The 19,238-nt window shown below is 48.6% G+C and overlaps 1 protein-coding gene across 4 annotated transcripts in view; it reads left to right on the forward strand.

Moving 5' to 3' along the window:
- Positions 1 to 19,238, forward strand: part of LOC135506995 (lipopolysaccharide-responsive and beige-like anchor protein) — a 373,235-nt gene that overhangs the window by 318,326 nt on the left and 35,671 nt on the right. For all 4 annotated transcript variants that reach the window (XM_064926445.1, XM_064926448.1, XM_064926447.1 and 1 more), the window contains 3 exons: positions 11,177 to 11,354; positions 12,396 to 12,461; positions 19,046 to 19,201. In XM_064926445.1, coding sequence (XP_064782517.1) covers positions 11,177 to 11,354; positions 12,396 to 12,461; positions 19,046 to 19,201 — 400 coding nt within the window. The remainder of the gene's footprint in view (positions 1 to 11,176; positions 11,355 to 12,395; positions 12,462 to 19,045; positions 19,202 to 19,238) is intronic.

Genomic DNA, 19,238 nt, shown 5'->3' on the forward strand with positions numbered 1-19,238 from the left:
CAATACCATGCCCAATACCGTACCCTATACCATGCCCTATACCGCACCCAATACCATGCCCAATACCGCACCCAATACCATGCCCAATACCGTAATAATACCATGAACTATACCGTGCCCAATACCGTGCCCATACCATGCCCAATACCATGCCCAACGCCATGCCCAATACCATACCCAATACCATACCCAATACCGTAATCAGTACCATGCCCTATACCGTGCCCAATACCATGCCCAATACCATGCCCAACGCCATGCCCAATACCATACCCAATACCGTAATCAGTACCATGCCCAATACCATACCCAATACCGTAATCAGTACCATGCCCAATACCATACCCAATACCGTAATCAGTACCATGCCCAATACCATACCCAATACCGTAATCAGTACCATGCCCAATACCGTACCCTATACCATGCCCTATACCATGCCCTATACCGTAATCAGTACCATGCCCAATACCATACCCAATACCGTAATCAGTACCATGCCCTATACCATGCCCTATACCGTACAAAATACCATTCCCAATACCATGCCCAATACCGTAATCAATACCATGCCCTATACCATGCACTATACCGTACCCAATACCGTGCCCAATGCCATGCCCAATACCATGCCCAATACCGTAAACAGTACCTTGCCCAATACCATGCCCAATCCCATACCCAATGCCATGCTCAATACCATGCTCAATACCATGCCCAATGCCATGCCCAATACATACCCATTACCGTAAACAGTACCATTCCCAATACCATGCCCAATACCGTAATCAATACCATGCCCTATACCATGCACTATACCGTACCCAATACCGCCCAATACCATGCCCAATTCCATACCCAATAATATGCCCAATTCCGTACCCAATACCATGCTCTATACCATACCCTATACCATGCTCTATACCATACCCAATACCATGCCCTATACCGCACCCAATACCATGCCCAATACCGTAATCAATACCATGCCCAATACCGTAATCAATACCATGCCCTATACCATGCCCTATACCGTACCCAATACCATGCCCTATACCATGCCCTATACCGTACCCAATACCATGCCCAATACCATACCCAATACCGTACCCAATACCATGCCCAATACCATGCCCATACCGTACCCAATACCGTGCCAAATACCATACCCAATACCGTGCACAATACCATATCCAATACCGTGCCCAATACCATGCCCAATACCATACCCAATGCCATGCTCAATACCATGCTCAATACCATGCCCAATGCCATGCCCAATACATACCCATTACCGTAAACAGTACCCAATACCATGCCCAATACCGTAATACCATGCCCTATACCATGCACTATACCGTACCCAATACCATGCCCTAATACCATGCCCAATTCCATACCCAATAATATGCCCAATTCCGTAAATACCATGCTCTATACCATACCCTATACCATGCTCTATACCATACCCAATACCATGCCCTATACCGTACCCAATACCATGCCCCATACCGTAATCAATACCATGCCCAATACCGTAATCAATACCATGCCCTATACCATGCCCTATACCGTAAATACCATGCCCAATACCATACCCAATACCATACCATGCCCTATACCATGCCCAATACCATGCCCTATACTGTGCTCCATACCGTAATCAATACCATGCCCAATACCGTATCTATACCATGCCCTATACCGTACCCAATACCATGCCCATACTGTGCTCCATACCGTAATCAATACCATGCCCTATACCATGCCCAATACCATGCCCAATACCGTGCCCTATACCATGCCCAATACCATGCCAATACCATGCCCAATACCATGCCCAATACTGTATCAATACCATGCCCTATACCATGCCCAATACCGTAATCAATATCATGCCCTATACCATGCCCTATACCGCACCCAATACCATGCCCTATACCATGCCCTATACCGTACCAATACCATGCCCAATACCATACCCAATACCGTAATCAATACCATACCCAATACCATGCCCATATACCATGCAAATACCATACCCAATACCGTGCACAATACCATATCCAATACCGTGCCCAATACCATGCCCAATACCGTATCTATACCATGCCCTATACCGTACCCAATACCGCCCTATACTGTGCTCCATACCGTAATCAATACCATGCCCTATACCGTACCCAATACCATGTCCTATACCGTGTCCTATACCGTGCCCAATACCATGCCCAATACCATGCCCAATACTGTATCAATACCATGCCCTATACCGCCCAATACCATGCCCTATACAAGTACCATGCCCAATACCATGCCCTATACCATACCCAATGCCATGCCCAATACCATTCCCAATACCGTAATCAGTACCATGCCCTATACCATTCCCAATACCGTAATCAGTACCATGCCCTATACCATGCCCAATACCGCCCAATGCCCTATACCTTACCCAATACCATGCCCAATACCGTGCCATGCCCAATACCGTAACCAATACCATGACCTATACCGTGCCCAATACCATGCCCAATACCATATCCAATACCGTGCCCAATACCATGCCCAATGCCATGCCCAATACCGTAATCAGTACCATGCCCTATACCATTCCCAATACCGTGCCCAATACCGTGCCCAATACCATGCCCACCCATGCCCAATACCATACCCAATACCGTAATCAGTACCATGCCCTATACCATTCCCAATACCGTAATCAGTACCATGCCCTATACCATGCCCAATACCATGCCCTATACCGTACCCAATACCATTCCCAATACCATGCCCAATACCGTAATCAATACCATGCCCTATACCATGCACTATTCCGTGCCCAATGCCATGCCCAATACCATGCCCTATACCGTACCCAATACCATGCCCAATGCCATGCCCAATACCGTAATCAATACCATGCCCTATACCATTCCCAATACTGTGCCAATACCGTGCCCAATGCCATGCCCAATACCATGCCCTATACCGTACCCAATACCATGCCCAATACCGTAATCAATACCATGCCCTATACCATGCACTATACCGTGCCCAATACCATGCCCAATGCCATGCCCAATACCGTACCCTATACCATGCACTATACCATGCCCTATACCGTACCCATACCATGCACTATACCGTGCCCAATACCGTGCCCACTGCCATGCCCAATACCATGCCCTATACCGTGCCCAATACCGTACCCAATACCGTGCCCTATACCGTACCCAATAACATGCCCAATACAACGCCCAATACCTTGCCCTATACCATGCCCAATACCGTACCCAATACCGAACCCTATACCATGCCCTATACCGTGCCCAATACCGTACCCTATACCATGCCCTATACCGTACCCAATACCATGCCCTATACCGTACCCAATACCATGCCCAATACCGTACCCAATACCGTACCCAATACCATGCCCAATACCGTGCCCAATACAGACCCATCTCCTCAGTAGTGTAGATAGAGGCCCAATGGAATAGCCTCGACTGTCTCTAACTGCTAGTATGTTAAAAGACTGCCCCTGACTGTTAGTATGTTAAATGACTGCCTCTGACTGCTAGTATGTCAAACGATGGTCTCTGACTGCTAGTATGTTAAATGACTGCCTTTGACTGCTAGTATGTTAAATGACTGCCTCTGACTGCTAGTATGTCAAACGATGGTCTCTGCTTTGACTCATACTAGCCCGTCTATAGTCTTTCCTCTCCCCACCATCATCCCTAACCCTGGGAAACGTAAGCTCTGGATTTGAACCTGTCTCCTCTCGTCCTCAGAGAGGGGTGAGGTGGGATTCTATGTGAAGGGATGAGGTGGGATTTTGGGTGTAAGGAGGGCGGATGAGGGTGAATGGATTAGCGCTGTGGAAACATGGTCCTGAGCCAAACTCCCACTCCACACCTTATACAGACAGACGAGGGGACCAGGGGAGAACCAGAGGGAGGAGGACTGGCTGGGAACAATGGCCCGTAGGTGACAGGCTTTTAAGGGGCAGGAAGAGGGGGGCTGTGGATGACGTGCCGACTTGAGCCCCCATTAGCGGGGTGGCCCTGTGGTGCTGACAGCTGGAGACCATTGGCACACACATATACACACACACACACACACACACAAACATTCACACAAACACAAACACACACACATGCACAAACACACACACATGCACAAACACACACACATGCACAAACACACACACATGCACAAACACACACACACACATAGCGCTGCCCATATGCCACCCATGTTTACCAAACACCCCATTAGCTCCGCACCACATATCCAAATAATGCTACATTCATCCACAGGTTGGGTGTCTAGGGTTTCCCCCAGACCTGGGTGCAAATACTACTTGATTTCTTTCAAACACTGTTAGCGTTTGCCTGCCTGGAGTGCCAGGTGGGTGAGGTTTGCTCTTTTTGAGGGTAGATCAGCATAAATATTTGCCGATAGAACCCACAATCTATCAAAGTAATTGTTTGCATAATTTCTAATCCCCCTAATTTAGGTTTTTTATTTCTTTATATTTTCCCCTACCATCCCTCCCTGATTGGAGTAGATTTAACGGAAAACAGGACTTCTACTGCTACTTACAGCTATTTTGTCTCACATGACTAGAAATAACTTTATATATATTCCTAATTTCCTCTCTCTGCAAGTGCTGGATTTTCACACAGCGTCCAATCCTCCATTAATTCTGATCTTATCTCCAACTAAAAGATTTACCCATCTTTCCCAGTATAATGCCATTTTATCATTCCCTTCTAATGTCTTAATGAAATCAGAAGTTGACTAACCTGGCCTGGCGTACAGTATACTATTAGTAACAGTGTATTAACTCTTCCACTCTCACAGTAGGACAGTACAGTAGGACAGTACAGTAGGGTGCAGTACAGTAGGACAGTACAGTAGGACAGTACAGTAGGGTGCAGTACAGTAGGACAGTACAGTAGGACAGTACAGTAGGACAGTACAGTAGGACAGTACAGTAGGGTGCAGTGCAGTATACTATTAGTAACAGTGTATTAACTCTTCCACTCTCACAGTAGGACAGTACAGTAGGACAGTACAGTAGGGTGCGGTACAGTAGGGTATGGTACAGTACATTAGGGTGCAGTACAGTACAGTAGGGTACAGTCCATTAGGGTGCAGTGCAGTACTGTAGGGTGCAGTACTGTAGGGTGCAGTACAGTAGGGTGCAGTACAGTACAGTAGGGTAGGGTGCAGTACAGTGCAGTATAGTAGGGTGCAGTGCAGTATAGTAGAGTACAGTGCAGTATAGTAGGGTGCAGTACATTAGGGTGCAGTACAGTACAGTAGGGTGCAGTACAGTAAGGTGCAGTGTAGTACAGTAGGGTGCAGTACAGTAGGGTGTGGTACAGTACAGTAGGGTAGGGTGCAGTACAGTGCAGTATAGTAGGGTGCAGTGCAGTATAGTAGGGTGCAGTGCAGTATAGTACAGTGCAGTATAGTACAGTGCAGTACAGTAGGGTGCAGTGCAGTACAGTAGGGTGCAGTACAGTGAGGTACAGTAAGAGCTGCTGAGATGAGAAGGGAGCAGTAGAATAACGAGGGAGAAATGGGGAGACACTTTCCTAGACAAATAAACGCTAGGTGGTTGAGCAGGGCCAATTCCCTGTGGCGAGACACACGTACGGAAATCCATTGGAAACTCGACCCCAGTACTGGAGCAGGAGGTCATATGAGTCCATCCTTTCAGGTGGTTAAAGGTGTCTTGTATGTAATTGTTTGGCCTCTCCGGTGGTGGTAGGTGGGCCTGGTGTGTTTGGACAGGTTTGACGTGTCCTAGACAGACTGATGTTCAGTGCCTTCCTCTTTCCATTCACACCAGCAGCAGATGAGGGACTTCTTTCCTTCTCTCTCTCCTTTCTTTCTCTCTCGCTCTCTTTCTTTCCCTCTCTCTCGCTCTCTCTCTTGCTCTTCCTCTCCCTCGCTCTCTCGCTCTCTCTCTTGCTCTTCCTCTCCCTCGCTCTTCCTCTCTCTCTCACTTTCCCTCTTTCTCTCTCCCTCTCTCTTCCTCTTTCTCTCTCTCTCTCTCTCTCTCTCTCTCTGACTCACCCCCATTAATCTCTTTACACCTCTCTTTGCTGTGTCCTTCTCCACCTTTGTTTTCCATCCCTCCCCACGTCTGAGTTTAGTGTGGTGTCAGACTCCAGTCCTGACATGTCCCCCTGTCTGAGTGTAGTGTGGTGTCAGGCTCCAGTCCTGACATGTCCCCCTGTCTGAGTGCAGTGTGGTGTCAGACTCCAGTCCTGACATGTCCCCCTGTCTGAGGTTAGTGTGGTGTCAGACTCCAGTCCTGACATGTCCCCCTGTCTGAGGTCCCCCTGTCTGAGTGTGGTGTCAGACTCCAGTCCTGACATGTCCCCCTGTCTGAGTGTAGTGTGGTGTCAGACTCCAGTCCTGACATGTCCCCCTGTCTGAGTGTAGTGTGGTGTCAGACTCCAGTCCTGACATGTCCCCCTGTCTGAGTGTAGTGTGGTGTCAGACTCCAGTCCTGACATGTCCCCCTGTCTGAGTGTAGGTTATGTGTGGTGTCAGACTCCAGTCCTGACATGTCCCCCTGTCTGAGTGTAGTGTGGTGTCAGACTCCAGTCCTGACATGTCCCCCTGTCTGAGTGTTAGTGTGGTGTCAGACTCCAGTCCTGACATGTCCCCCTGTCTGAGTGTAGTGTGGTGTCAGACTCCAGTCCTGACATGTCCCCCTGTCTGAGTGTAGTGTGGTGTCAGAGCTCCAGTCCTGACATGTCCCCCTGTCTGAGTGTAGTGTGGTGTCAGACTCCAGTCCTGACATGTCCTCCTGTCTGAGGTTAGTGTGGTGTCAGTCTCCAGTCCTGACATGTCCCCCTGTCTGAGGTTAGTGTGGTGTCAGACTCCAGTCCTGACATGTCCCCCTGTCTGAGGTTAGTGTGGTGTCAGATTCCAGTCCTGACATGTCCCCCTGTCTGAGGTCCCCCTAGTGTGGTGTCAGACTCCAGTCCTGACATGTCCCCCTGTCTGAGTGTAGTGGTGTCACATTCCAGTCCTGACATGTCCCCCTGTCTGAGTGTAGTGTGGTGTCAGACTCCCTGACATGTCCTGACATGTCCCCCTGTCTGAGTGTAGTGTGGTGTCAGACTCCAGTCCTGACATGTCCCCTGTCTGAGTGTAGTGTGGTGTCAGACTCCTGACATGTCCCCCTGTCTGAGTTAGTGTGGTGTCAGACTCCCCTGTCTGAGGTTAGTGTGGTGTCAGACTCCTGACATGTCCCCCTGTCTGAGGTTAGTGTGGTGTCAGACTCCAGTCCTGACATGTCCCCTGTCTGAGTGTAGTGTGGTGTCAGACTCCAGTCCTGTGTCTGTCTGAGTGACTCCAGTCCTGACATGTCCCCCTGTCTGAGTGTAGTGTGTCAGACTCAGACTCCAGTCCTGACATGTCCCCCTGTCTGAGTGTAGTGTGGTGTCAGACTGTCCTGACATGTCCCCCTGTCTGAGTGTGTGGTGTCAGACTCCAGTCCTGACATGTCCCCCTGTCTGAGTGTAGTGTGGTGTCAGACTCCAGTCCTGACATGTCCCCCTGTCTGAGTGTAGTGTGGTGTCAGACTCCAGTCCTGACATGTCCCCCCCCTGTCTGAGTGTAGTGTGGTGTCAGACTCCAGTCCTGACATGTCCCCCTGTCTGAGGTTAGTGTGGTGTCAGACTCCAGTCCTGACATGTCCCCTGTCTGAGTGTAGTGTGGTGTCAGACTCCAGTCCCCCCTGTCTGATGTCCTCCAGTCCTGACATGTCCCCATGTCTGAGTGTAGTGTGGTGTCAGACTCCAGTCCTGACATGTCCTCCTGTCTGAGGTTAGTGTGGTGTCAGACTCCAGTCCTGACATGTCCCCCTGTCTGAGGTTAGTGTGGTGTCAGACTCCAGTCCTGACATGTCCCCCTGTCTGAGGTTAGTGTGGTGTCAGACTCCAGTCCTGACATGTCCCCCTGTCTGAGGTTAGTGTGGTGTCAGATTCCAGTCCTGACATGTCCCCCCATCTGAGTGTAGTGTGGTGTCAGGCTCCAGTCCTGACATGTCCCCCTGTCTGAGTTTAGTGTGGTGTCAGACTCCAGTCCTGACATGTCCCCCTGTCTGAGTGTAGTGTGGTGTCAGACTCCAGTCCTGACATGTCCCCCTGTCTGAGTGTAGTGTGGTGTCAGATTCCAGTCCTGACATGTCCCCATGTTGGTTTTCAGTAATGACGTTGTCAAAGTATTCTAGTAGCCTGTTAAAACAACAGAGATTTAACTCAGTGTGCCTCTGACATTAAGCATGTATAGTATGTTCCCCAGCTCACTACAATCATCCTGCAAATGACTCCTCAGACTGAACAAATGGCACCCTATTTCATGTGGAGTGCACTTTTATTGACCAGAACCCTGATCAGAAGGAGTGCACTATGTAGAGGGAATAGGGTGCCATTTGGGACGCAAGATGAATAATGTGTGTGAGCCAAACCAGTAAACCAACTCTTATCAATAGAAGTGAACTCACATGGTTTAAAGTGCGTGTCGGTGTCTTGACGAAGCTTGGCAGGAACAAATGTCAAATCTTATATGAAGATAAATACAAAATGGGACTTTTATTTGACCGTTTGTGGCGACTGATTGTTACCCATGATAAAAGTATCAAGTTCACTTCTGACCATTGTCATGTTAAAGAACATTTCCTGAAGAGAACTGAGCGAAGTCTGAGAGTTTTAAGGAAGAATGTTGACTTTTTTTTGTGAGAAGATAGATAAATAATGTCTGGCATGTACACAAGTCCTTATATTTAGAGGTTCAGTACAAGTAACTGCTAGTAGCCTCTTGATTCATCACAGATGTTCTAGAATGTCAGACTTGAGGAGGACTCCAGTACCCAGCAGCCCTCACGGACAGGTTATTAATGGTGCCACATTTGATGAGGCATTACCATAGAGATAGTTAGAGCACTATAGATGGCTATAACCAATCACAGACGCCATAATGTAACACAGATACAAAGATGAGTCCTCTATCTGTATGGGCATAACAGCCACTTTTAATAGAGTGTTTGGGAGGGAGCACTGTAACACTGTTAACATGGGGTGTTCCACAGAGGGGTTTTGGTCTGCAAGGGTATTTCACACACACACTATACACTATACCAATCCTGTGGATTTTTCTCCTCTTACGTTTGGTTTGTTCGTTTGTTTGTCTTCCGTTTTAATACTGGCTTGTTGGTTCTTCCTTAGTATTGACACAAACTTTGTCTTTAAGAAATAGTTTTCTAGTGTCTGTTTTTCTTGCCCTGACTTCTAATCGATCTTGTCATGTGAATAATGGTACTCTGTTTTTAGTACCTCAGCTTTTCTCCAGCTGGCCTCCTTCCCTTTCTATAGCTTTTCTCCAGCTGGCCTCCTTCCCTATCTGTAGCTTTTCTCCAGCTGGCCTCCTTCCCTTTCTATAGCTTTTCTCCAGCTGGCCTCCTTCCCTATCTGTAGCTTTTCTCCAGCTGGCCTCCTTCCCTTTCTATAGCTTTTCTCCAGCTGGCCTCCTTCCCTTTCTATAGCTTTTCTCCAGCTGGCCTCCTTCCCTATTTATAGCTTCCCTCCAGCTGGCCTCCTTCCCTATTTATAGCTTTTCTCCAGCTGGCCTCCTTCCCTATCTGTAGCTTTTCTCCAGCTGGCCTCCTTCCCTATCTGTAGCTTTTCTCCAGCTGGCCTCCTTCCCTATCTGTAGCTTTTCTCCAGCTGGCCTCCTTCCCTATCTGTAGCTTTTCTCCAGCTGGCCTCCTTCCCTATCTATAGCTTTTCTCCAGCTGGCCTCCTTCCCTATCTATAGCTTTTCTACAGCTGGCCTCCTTCCCTATCTATAGCTTTTCTCCAGCTGGCCTCCTTCCCTATCTATAGCTTTTCTCCAGCAGCTGGCCTCCTTCCCTATCTATAGCTTTTCTCCAGCTGGCCTCCTTCCCTATCTATAGCTTTTCTCCAGCTGGCCTCCTTCCCTATCTGTAGCTTTTCTCCAGCTGGCCTCCTTCCCTTCTCTTTTCTCCAGCTGGCCTCCTTCCCTATCTCCATAGCTCCCTTTCTCCAGCTGGCCTCCTTCCCTATTTATAGCTTCTCTCCAGCTGGCCTCCTTCCCTATCTGTAGCTTTTCTCCAGCTGGCCTCCTTCCCTATCTGTAGCTTTTCCCTCCTTCCCTATCTGTAGCTGGCCTTTCTCCAGCTGGCCTCCTTCCCTATCTGTAGCTTTTCTCCAGCTGGCCTCCTTCCCTATCTGTAGCTTTTCCCAGCTGGCCTCCTTCCCTATCTATAGCTTTTCTACAGCTGGCCTCCTTCCCTATCTATAGCTTTTCTCCAGCTGGCCTCCTTCCCTATCTATAGCTTTTCTACAGCTGGCCTCCTTCCCTATCTATAGCTTTTCTCCAGCTGGCCTCCTTCCCTATCTATAGCTTTTCTCCAGCTGGCCTCCTTCCCTATCTGTAGCTTTTCTCCAGCTGGCCTCCTTCCCTATCTGTAGCTTTTCTCCAGCTGGCCTCCTTCCCTATCTATAGCTTTTCCCTCCAGCTGGCCTCCTTCCCTATTTATAGCTTTAATTCCAGCTGGCCTCCTTCCTATTCCCTCTGTTTTCTCCAGCTGGCCTCCTTCCCTATCTGTAGCTTTTCTCCAGCTGGCCTCCTTCCCTATCTGTAGCTTTTCTCCAGCTGGCCTCCTTCCCTATCTGTAGCTTTTCCCTCCAGCTGGCCTCCTTCCCTATCTGTATTTATCTGCTTTCTCTCCAGCTGGCCTCCTTCCCTATCTGTAGCTTTTCTCCAGCTGGCCTCCTTCCCTATCGGTAGCTTTTCTCCAGCTGGCCTCCTTCCCTATCTATAGCTTTTCTCCAGCTGGCCTCCTTCCCTTTCTATAGCTTGGCCTCTGAGTGCTGCAACTCCATGCTAGCTTCCCAGCTAACTTTCTCTCTGTCCCTCTCCTCCCTCCCCCCCTCTCTCTCGCTTTCACTCTCTCTCTTTTCTGCATGCTGCTGCTCCTGCTGTTCCCTCTTCTCCTCCGCTGCTCCATCCCTCGCTCACTCCTGCTCTTCGTCTGTGGATCTATCCATCCTCCTCTCCCTCCTTCCGTCCATCCGTCCGTTGATCTGTCCATCACCACCAGTATGTCCTCCTGCAGAGCCCGTTGATGTTCACGGAGCAGATGCAACAGGATGTCATCATGGTGCTAAAGTTCCCCAGCAACTCTCCTGTGGCCCACGTGGCCGCCAACACCCAGCCGGGCCTCGCCGCGCCCGCCATCATCACCGTCACCGCCAACCGCCTCTTCGCCGTCAACAAGTGGCACGGCCTTGCCGGTAAGAGGGGGATTGTAGGAAATGGAGTCTAAAGTAGGATTAGCTTGTAGAGGTCAGCAGGATTATTTATTTTTTGGCCTACCCCGGCCAAATCCTCCCCTAACCCGGATGACGCTGGGACAATTGTGTGCCACCCTATGGCTTGAAATGTACATTTAACCAATTAATTGAAATACAACTCCTATGTAGGATATGAGATATCAAGGATGTACTATTTTTTTAAATCAAGTCTGATTTCATGGAGCACGTCAAGGACCGGTACACAGAGTAGAGAGTTTTGGAGCACAACACGTTTGTCCACACAAAGCATCGTATCCAAAGGCCTTCAGTCAGTATTTATCTGTGTATCTCAACGAGAGCAGCCAATGGGCTTGTCTCTCATCTTCCCAGGACAGGACGTTGATTTCTGAGACAGTTGAGCGGTTCCTCCTAAAAGGCAGGATCAAATGTGACACGTGCACTCTGCCAGCGTTTCCCTTCCTCTTCGATGCATCAAGACCTCACTCCTCATGGTTTATTTATTCAACATCAACCCTGCTGTGGAATAACAGGGAAGGGGATATGGGATGAAGTCTGACGTTATGAAACTCAAAGACAATGAAGATTTGTAGATCTCATTTTGTTTTGATGAGTGGATTTCATGTGATATTGTTTGTGGTTAGATCTTGAATTGTGATATTAGTGTTATTTGAACATGTTTATGGTACAAATCTGTATTATTTGAGGATGTTCAGATGTCAGGATTCACGATATTCTGTTATAAACTTGGTTATGTATTACTTTGTATTATCAGAGTCTATTTGGAGCCACAAAAAAACGGTTTTACAGCTAAATGTAACTCTTGTGAGAGCGCTCTGGGGGACAATAGGCTTTGAGTGTGGCAAATTACATTTTAGCATCTCCCATATGGAACAGAAGCCAAAGTACTCCACAGGGCCAAATCACTGATATTAAACACATCCTTCTTTCTGCATCCCACTCATTCCTTTCTCCCACACCTCTCTTTTTGTCTCTCTCTCTCCTCCTATCTCTCTCTCTCAGGTCATCAAGGCTCCTCCGTGCAGGACCAGCAGTACCAACTGCCCGTGGAAATAGACCCCCTGATAGGTATGCCACTTGTGTGTGTGTGTTTGTATGTTGGTGTGTGTGCTCAAACGTGTGTGTGTGTGTTTGTATGTTGGTGTGTGTGCTCAAACGTGTGTGTCTCTCTGTCTGTGTGTGTCTCTGGGATTCATTGTGATGGCCCAAAGCAGTGTCCCTGGCCAGTAGCTTGCTGTTGTTCCCCAGCCTCTGCCCACCAACAGCCCCCCCCCCCCCCCCCCGTCCTCTCATCCCCTGAAATAAATCCTCCACTCTGCTCTCTCCTCTGCTAAACCATTTGCATGCAAATTGGAATGCAATGAGCTGTGGCCTGGACTGGTATTTCATCATCAACCTCTCCCCCTCTCCTCTATCCCTCTCTCTCGCCATCTCTCTCTTTCTCTCTCTCACAGTTTTTCTTACTCTCTCTCTCTCTGGTTTAATTTGAGCGGGGAAAGGATCTGTGTCAGTATAAATGAATATGAATGCGGTAATAATGTGTGATTGAGAATGCGCGGCGGGCGGATGTCAGGACAATATGGGTGCCTCTCATCACTCACGACTTGTTGATGAGGAGGCGAGCAGGGGAGTGGAGCGTTAGTGATGTATAGGATACACTGTCTGGGAGAGAGTGGTCAGAGACAGAGCTCTAGTGATGTATAGGATACACTGTCTGGGAGAGAGTGGTCAGAGACAGAGCTCTAGTGATGTATAGGATACACTGTCTGGGAGAGAGTGGTCAGAGACAGAGCTCTAGTGATGTATAGGATACACTGTCTGGGAGAGAGTGGTCAGAGACAGAGCTCTAGTGATGTATAGGATACACTGTCTGGGAGAGAGTGGTCAGAGACAGAGCTCTAGTGATGTATAGGATACACTGTCTGGGAGAGAGTGGTCAGAGACAGAGCTCTAGTCATGTATAGGATACACTGTCTGGGAGAGAGTGGTCAGAGACAGAGCTCTAGTGATGTATAGGATACACTGTCTGGGAGAGAGTGGTCAGAGACAGAGCTCTAGTAATGTATAGGATACACTGTCTGGGAGAGAGTGGTCAGAGACAGAGCTCTAGTGATGTATAGGATACACTGTCTGGGAGAGAGTGGTCAGAGACAGAGCTCTAGTGATGTATAGGATACACTGTCTGGGAGAGAGTGGTCAGAGACAGAGCTCTAGTGATGTATAGGATACACTGTCTGGGAGAGAGTGGTCAGAGACAGAGCTCTAGTGATGTATAGGATACACTGTCTGGGAGAGAGTGGTCAGAGACAGAGCTCTAGTGATGTATAGGATACACTGTCTGGGAGAGAGTGGTCAGAGACAGAGCTCTAGTGATGTATAGGATACACTGTCTGGGAGAGAGTGGTCAGAGACAGAGCTCTAGTGATGTATAGGATACACTGTCTGGGAGAGAGTGGTCAGAGACAGAGCTCTAGTGATGTATAGGATACACTGTCTGGGAGAGAGTGGTCAGAGACAGAGCTCTAGTAATGTATAGGATACACTGTCTGGGAGAGAGTGGTCAGAGACAGAGCTCTAGTGATGTATAGGATACACTGTCTGGGAGAGAGTGGTCAGAGACAGAGCTCTAGTGATGTATAGGATACACTGTCTGGGAGAGAGTGGTCAGAGACAGAGCTCTAGTGATGTATAGGATACACTGTCTGGGAGAGAGTGGTCAGAGACAGAGCTCTAGTGATGTATAGGATACACTGTCTGGGAGAGAGTGGTCAGAGACAGAGCTCTAGTGATGTATAGGATACACTGTCTGGGAGAGAGTGGACAGAGCTCAGAGACAGAGCTCTAGTGATGTATAGGATACACTGTCTGGGAGAGAGTGGTCAGAGACAGAGCTCTAGTGATGTATAGGATACACTGTCTGGGAGAGAGTGGTCAGAGACAGAGCTCTAGTGATGTATAGGATACACTGTCTGGGAGAGAGTGGTCAGAGACAGAGCTCTAGTGATGTATAGGATACACTGTCTGGGAGAGAGTGGTCAGAGACAGAGCTCTAGTGATGTATAGGATACACTGTCTGGGAGAGAGTGGTCAGAGACAGAGCTCTAGTGATGTATGGGATACACTGTCTGGGAGAGAGTGGTCAGAGACAGAGCTCTAGTGATGTATGGGATACACTGTCTGGGAGAGAGTGGTCAGAGACAGAGCTCTAGTGATGTATAGGATACACTGTCTGGGAGAGAGTGGTCAGAGACAGAGCTCTAGTAATGTATAGGATACACTGTCTGGGAGAGAGTGGTCAGAGACAGAGCTCTTTCTCTCTCTCCTTTATTGTTCTCTCTCTCCCCTTGTTTTCTCTCATTCTTCCTCAATCTGTTGCTCTCTGGTTGCTCTATTGACCTCGCAAATGTTCTCTCTCCTTTTCTTCACTCTCTGTCTCGTTCTCTCTCTCGTCCAAACACACGTTTCCTCTAACGGTTGTCTAGTTAAAATGTCATTCCCAGCTGCTCATCTCCATCCAGATCCATTTCTCCCCTTTTATGACCCTCTTTTTTTATATACTGTGTGTGTGTCGTATCAAATCTAATTTGATTTGCTTTGTAAACAACAGGTGTGGACTAGTGAAATGTTTACTTCCGGGCCCTTCCCAACAATGTAGAGAGAAAGAAAATAGAGAAATAACAGAATAGTAAAAACCCGTAATAATAAATCCAATAACCTGTTGTGCAGGGGTACGTGGTAATTGAGGTAGATATCTACATATAACTATGAATAAAGTGACAGTAAACAGTACCAGTTGATATGTAGGGGTACGAGGTAATTGAGGTAGATATCTACATATAACTATGAATAAAGTGACAGTAAACAGTAACAACAGTGTATGTGATGAGACAAAAGAGCTGGTGCAAAAAGGGTCAATGCAGATAGTCCAGGTAGTTATTGATTACTATTTAACGGTCTTATGGCTTGGGGAGAGAAGCTGTTCAGGTTCCTGTTGGTTCCAGACTTGGTACATTGGTACCGCTTGCTGTGCGGTAGCAGAGAGAGCATGCTATGACTTGGGTGGTTGGAGACTTTGACCATTTTTAGGGCCTTCCTCTGACACCGCCTGGTATAGAGGCCCTGGATGGCAGGGAGCTCGGCCCCAGTGATGGACTGGGCCATCGGCACTACCCTCTGTAGAGCCGTGTGGTCGGATGCCAAGCATATGCCGTACCAAGTTGTGATGCAGCCAGTCAAGATGCTCTCAATGGTGCAGCTGTAGAAGTTTTTGAGAATGTGGGGACCCATGCCAAATCTTTTCATCATCCTGAGGGGGAAGAGGTGTTGTTCCCCCCCCCCATGTGCGGACCATGATAGATACATTTAACATTTACATTTAAGTCATTTAGCAGACGCTCTTATCCAGAGCGACTTACAAATTGGTGAATTCACCTTCTGACATCCAGTGGAACAGCCACTTTACAATAGTGCATCTAAATCATTAAGGGGGGGTGGTGAGAAGGATTACTTATCCTATCCTAGGTATTCCTTGAAGAGGTGGGGTTTCAGGTGTCTCCGGAAGGTGGTGATTGACTCCGCTGTCCTGGCGTCGTGAGGGAGTTTGTTCCACCATTGGGGGGCCAGAGCAGCGAACAGATACTTAGTGATGTGAGCACAGAGGGACTTGAAGCTCTCGACCTGCTCCACTGCAGCCCCGTCCATGTGAATGGGGGCGTGCACGTCCCTCCATTTCCTGTAGTCTACGATCGGTTCCTTGGTCTTACTGACGTTGAGGGAGAGGTTGTTGTTCTGGCACCACACTGCTAAGTCTCTGACCACCTCCCTGTAGGCTGTCTGATCATAGTCTGTGATCAGACCTACCAATGTTGTGTCGTTGGCAAACTCACCAACTGGGACGGCCCGTCAGGAAGTCCAGGATCCAGTGTTCGGTTCCAGGGTTCTTAGCTTAGTGATGAGCTTGGAGGGCACTATGGTGTTTAACGCTGAGCTGTCGTCAATGAACAGCACTATCACATAAGTGTTCATCTTGTCCAGGTGGAAAAGGGCAGTGTGGAGTCCAATAGAGAGAGCATCATCTGTGGATCTGTTGGGGTGTGAATTGGAGTGGGTCCAGGGGGTCTGGGATGATGGTGTTGATGTGAGCCATGACCAGCCTTTCAAAGCATTTCAGGGCTACAGATGTGAGTCCTATGGGGCAATAGTCATTTATACAGGTTACTATGGTGATCTTAGGCACAGGGACTATGGCCGTCTTCTTGAAACATGTAGGTATTACAGACTGGGCCCGGGAGAGGTTGAAAATGTCAGTGAAGACACTTGTCAGATCTGAGTATGCGTTCTGGTAGTCCGTCTGGCCCTGTGGCCTTGAGTGTTAATGAACCTTTTTAAGGTCTTACTCACATTGGCTATGGCTCTCATGCATGGTTCAGTGTTGCTTGCCTCTATACACTAATTACTGATGTGACTGATGTGGTCAGAAGGTGAATTCACCAATTTGTAAGTCGCTCTGGATAAGAGTGTCTGCTAAATGACTTAAATGTAAATGTAAACTCCTACTGGAACATATTCCAGTCTGTGCTAGCGAAACAGGCCTGTAGCTTAGAATCCGCTTCATCGGAACAACTTCTGCATTAAGCGCGTCACTGGTACTTCCTGTTTGAGTTTTTGCTTGCAAGCAAGAACAAGGGGGATAGAATTACGGTCAGATTTGCCAAATGGAGGTCGAGGGAAAGCTTTGTTTGCGTTTCTGTGTGTGGAGTAAAGGTGATGTAGGGTTTTTTTCGCCTCTAGTTGCACTCGTGAACATGGGCACTTTCATAGATGTTCATGCATATGTCTGAGGCCATTCAACCATTTTTGAATAAAACAAAAAGCCCCTCTACTTTTAAAAATGTTTTTTTTGTCACACTCGGAATGCACGGCCGATTCTATCTCTGCCACTCACTCACAGCTCTGTTTTGTCATTTTTCAGCACCAGCCCACGCTCCACATCACATGTATCATGCGTGTGGTGAGGGGATATTTTCTTAACGTGTCATTTATGTATTTATACTTCTCACATTCCACAAGGAGCTTCAGTTTAAACACAGTAAATTGTATTTGGCTGGCGGGGCGGCCGGGGCGGGGGGAAATGTTGATAATTGGTTGAAGTATTCGTCAGACATGGCGTGCTGGTCTCTGTCAGGGATGCCTGGGCCGGACCCTCACCTGTTCATCGTGAGTTAGAGCAGAAGAGAGAGAAAGAGAGCCTGAGAGAAAGGGAGGATTAAGTTACAGAAGTCTAGAACCTAATGTGCCTGTTTGTTCCCTGGACACAGATTAAGTCTAGTCCTGGACTAAAAAATATTGATAATGATTTAGGATTCGACTTAATCTTTGTCCGGGAAACTGGCGCAGCATATCTTAATATCTAACCGACTGCAAAGCACTTCATGATAGATGGCTACGTCTGCAATGCCAAGGAAATGCATCAGTCCAAAACAGACATGGCTCTGCCTTTGTTTTAGTCTGTTATTTCTTTTGTCTTCTCTCTCTCTCTCTCTCTCTCTCTCTCTCTCTCTCCCACTCTCCCACTCTCTCACCCTCTCACTCTCTCACCCTCTCACTCTCTCACTCACTCACTCACTCACTCACTCACTCACTCTCACACACACACACACACACACACACACAAACCTCCATCTCAGCGATAAGGGGCCAAAGTGGATTTAATTTATGTTGTCCTGACTATGCGTGGCTCCTCTCCTCTTCTTAGCTATTGCAAGTCTCTTCTCCTTCTGGGGAGAGAGAATATGCACGCTCATCGTTACTCAAACTCTTAGGCCCAGTGGAAAATGTGAAACCCTTATAAACGCCACGTCCTAGATGTTTTATGTATTCCCTCACAAATCAAAATGGTGGTGCTGCTGCCGTGGCGACCAACGTGCGGTAGCTCCAGTAATGGTCTGATGTCTTTGTGAAAACGATTAACGCGGCAATATCGTAAAGGAAAACAATCAGATTTTATACAATACATTTTTCCTCAGACTTATATGCTTTACTTAATGAATTACATCTGTCTGCATTTCTATCCTCTTCCTCACCTCCCCCTGTCCCCTCTCTCCCTACCCCTCTCTCCCTCCACAATCCCTCCCTACCCCTCTCTCCCTCCACCATCCCTCCCTCTCTCCCTCCCCATCCTCCTCCCTCCCTCCCCCCCCATCCCCCTCCCTCTCTCCCTCCCCATCCCCCTCCCTCTCTCCCTCCCCATCCCCCCTCCCTCTCTCCCTCCCCATCCCCCTCCCTCCCCATCCCCCTCCCTCTCTCCCTCCCCATCCCCCTCCCTCTCTCCCTCCCCATCCCCCCTCCCTCTCTCCATCCCTCTCTCCCTCCCCCTTCCTCCTGCTCCCCCTCTCTCTCTCCCTCCTGTCCCCCTCTCTCTCTCCCCTCCTGTCCCCCTCTCTCTCTCCCTCCTGTCCCCCTCTCTCTCTCCCTCCCCGTCCCCCTCTCTCTCTCCCTCCCCCGTCCCCCTCTCTCTCCCTCCCCCGTCCCCCTCCCTCCTTCTCTCCACCCCCCTCTCCCTCCCCATCCCCCTCCCTCCTCCCTCTCCCTCTCCCTCCTTCTCCTCCCCCCTCATCCTTCCACCTCCCTCCTCCTCTCCTTCTCCTCTCCAGCCAGTAACGTGGGGACCCACCGTCGTCAGATCACAGACCTGTTGGACCAGAGCATTCACATCCACTCTCAGTGTTTCATCATCACCGCAGACAACCGCTTCATCCTGCTCTGTGGCTTCTGGGACAAGAGCTTCCGCGTCTATTCCACTGACTCAGGTACAGCCTTTACAAATTTGCTCTACCGAGTTCTATA

Source organism: Oncorhynchus masou, chromosome 20 (assembly GCF_036934945.1).
Source record: "Oncorhynchus masou masou isolate Uvic2021 chromosome 20, UVic_Omas_1.1, whole genome shotgun sequence".
NCBI classification, from domain to species: domain Eukaryota; kingdom Metazoa; phylum Chordata; class Actinopteri; order Salmoniformes; family Salmonidae; genus Oncorhynchus; species Oncorhynchus masou.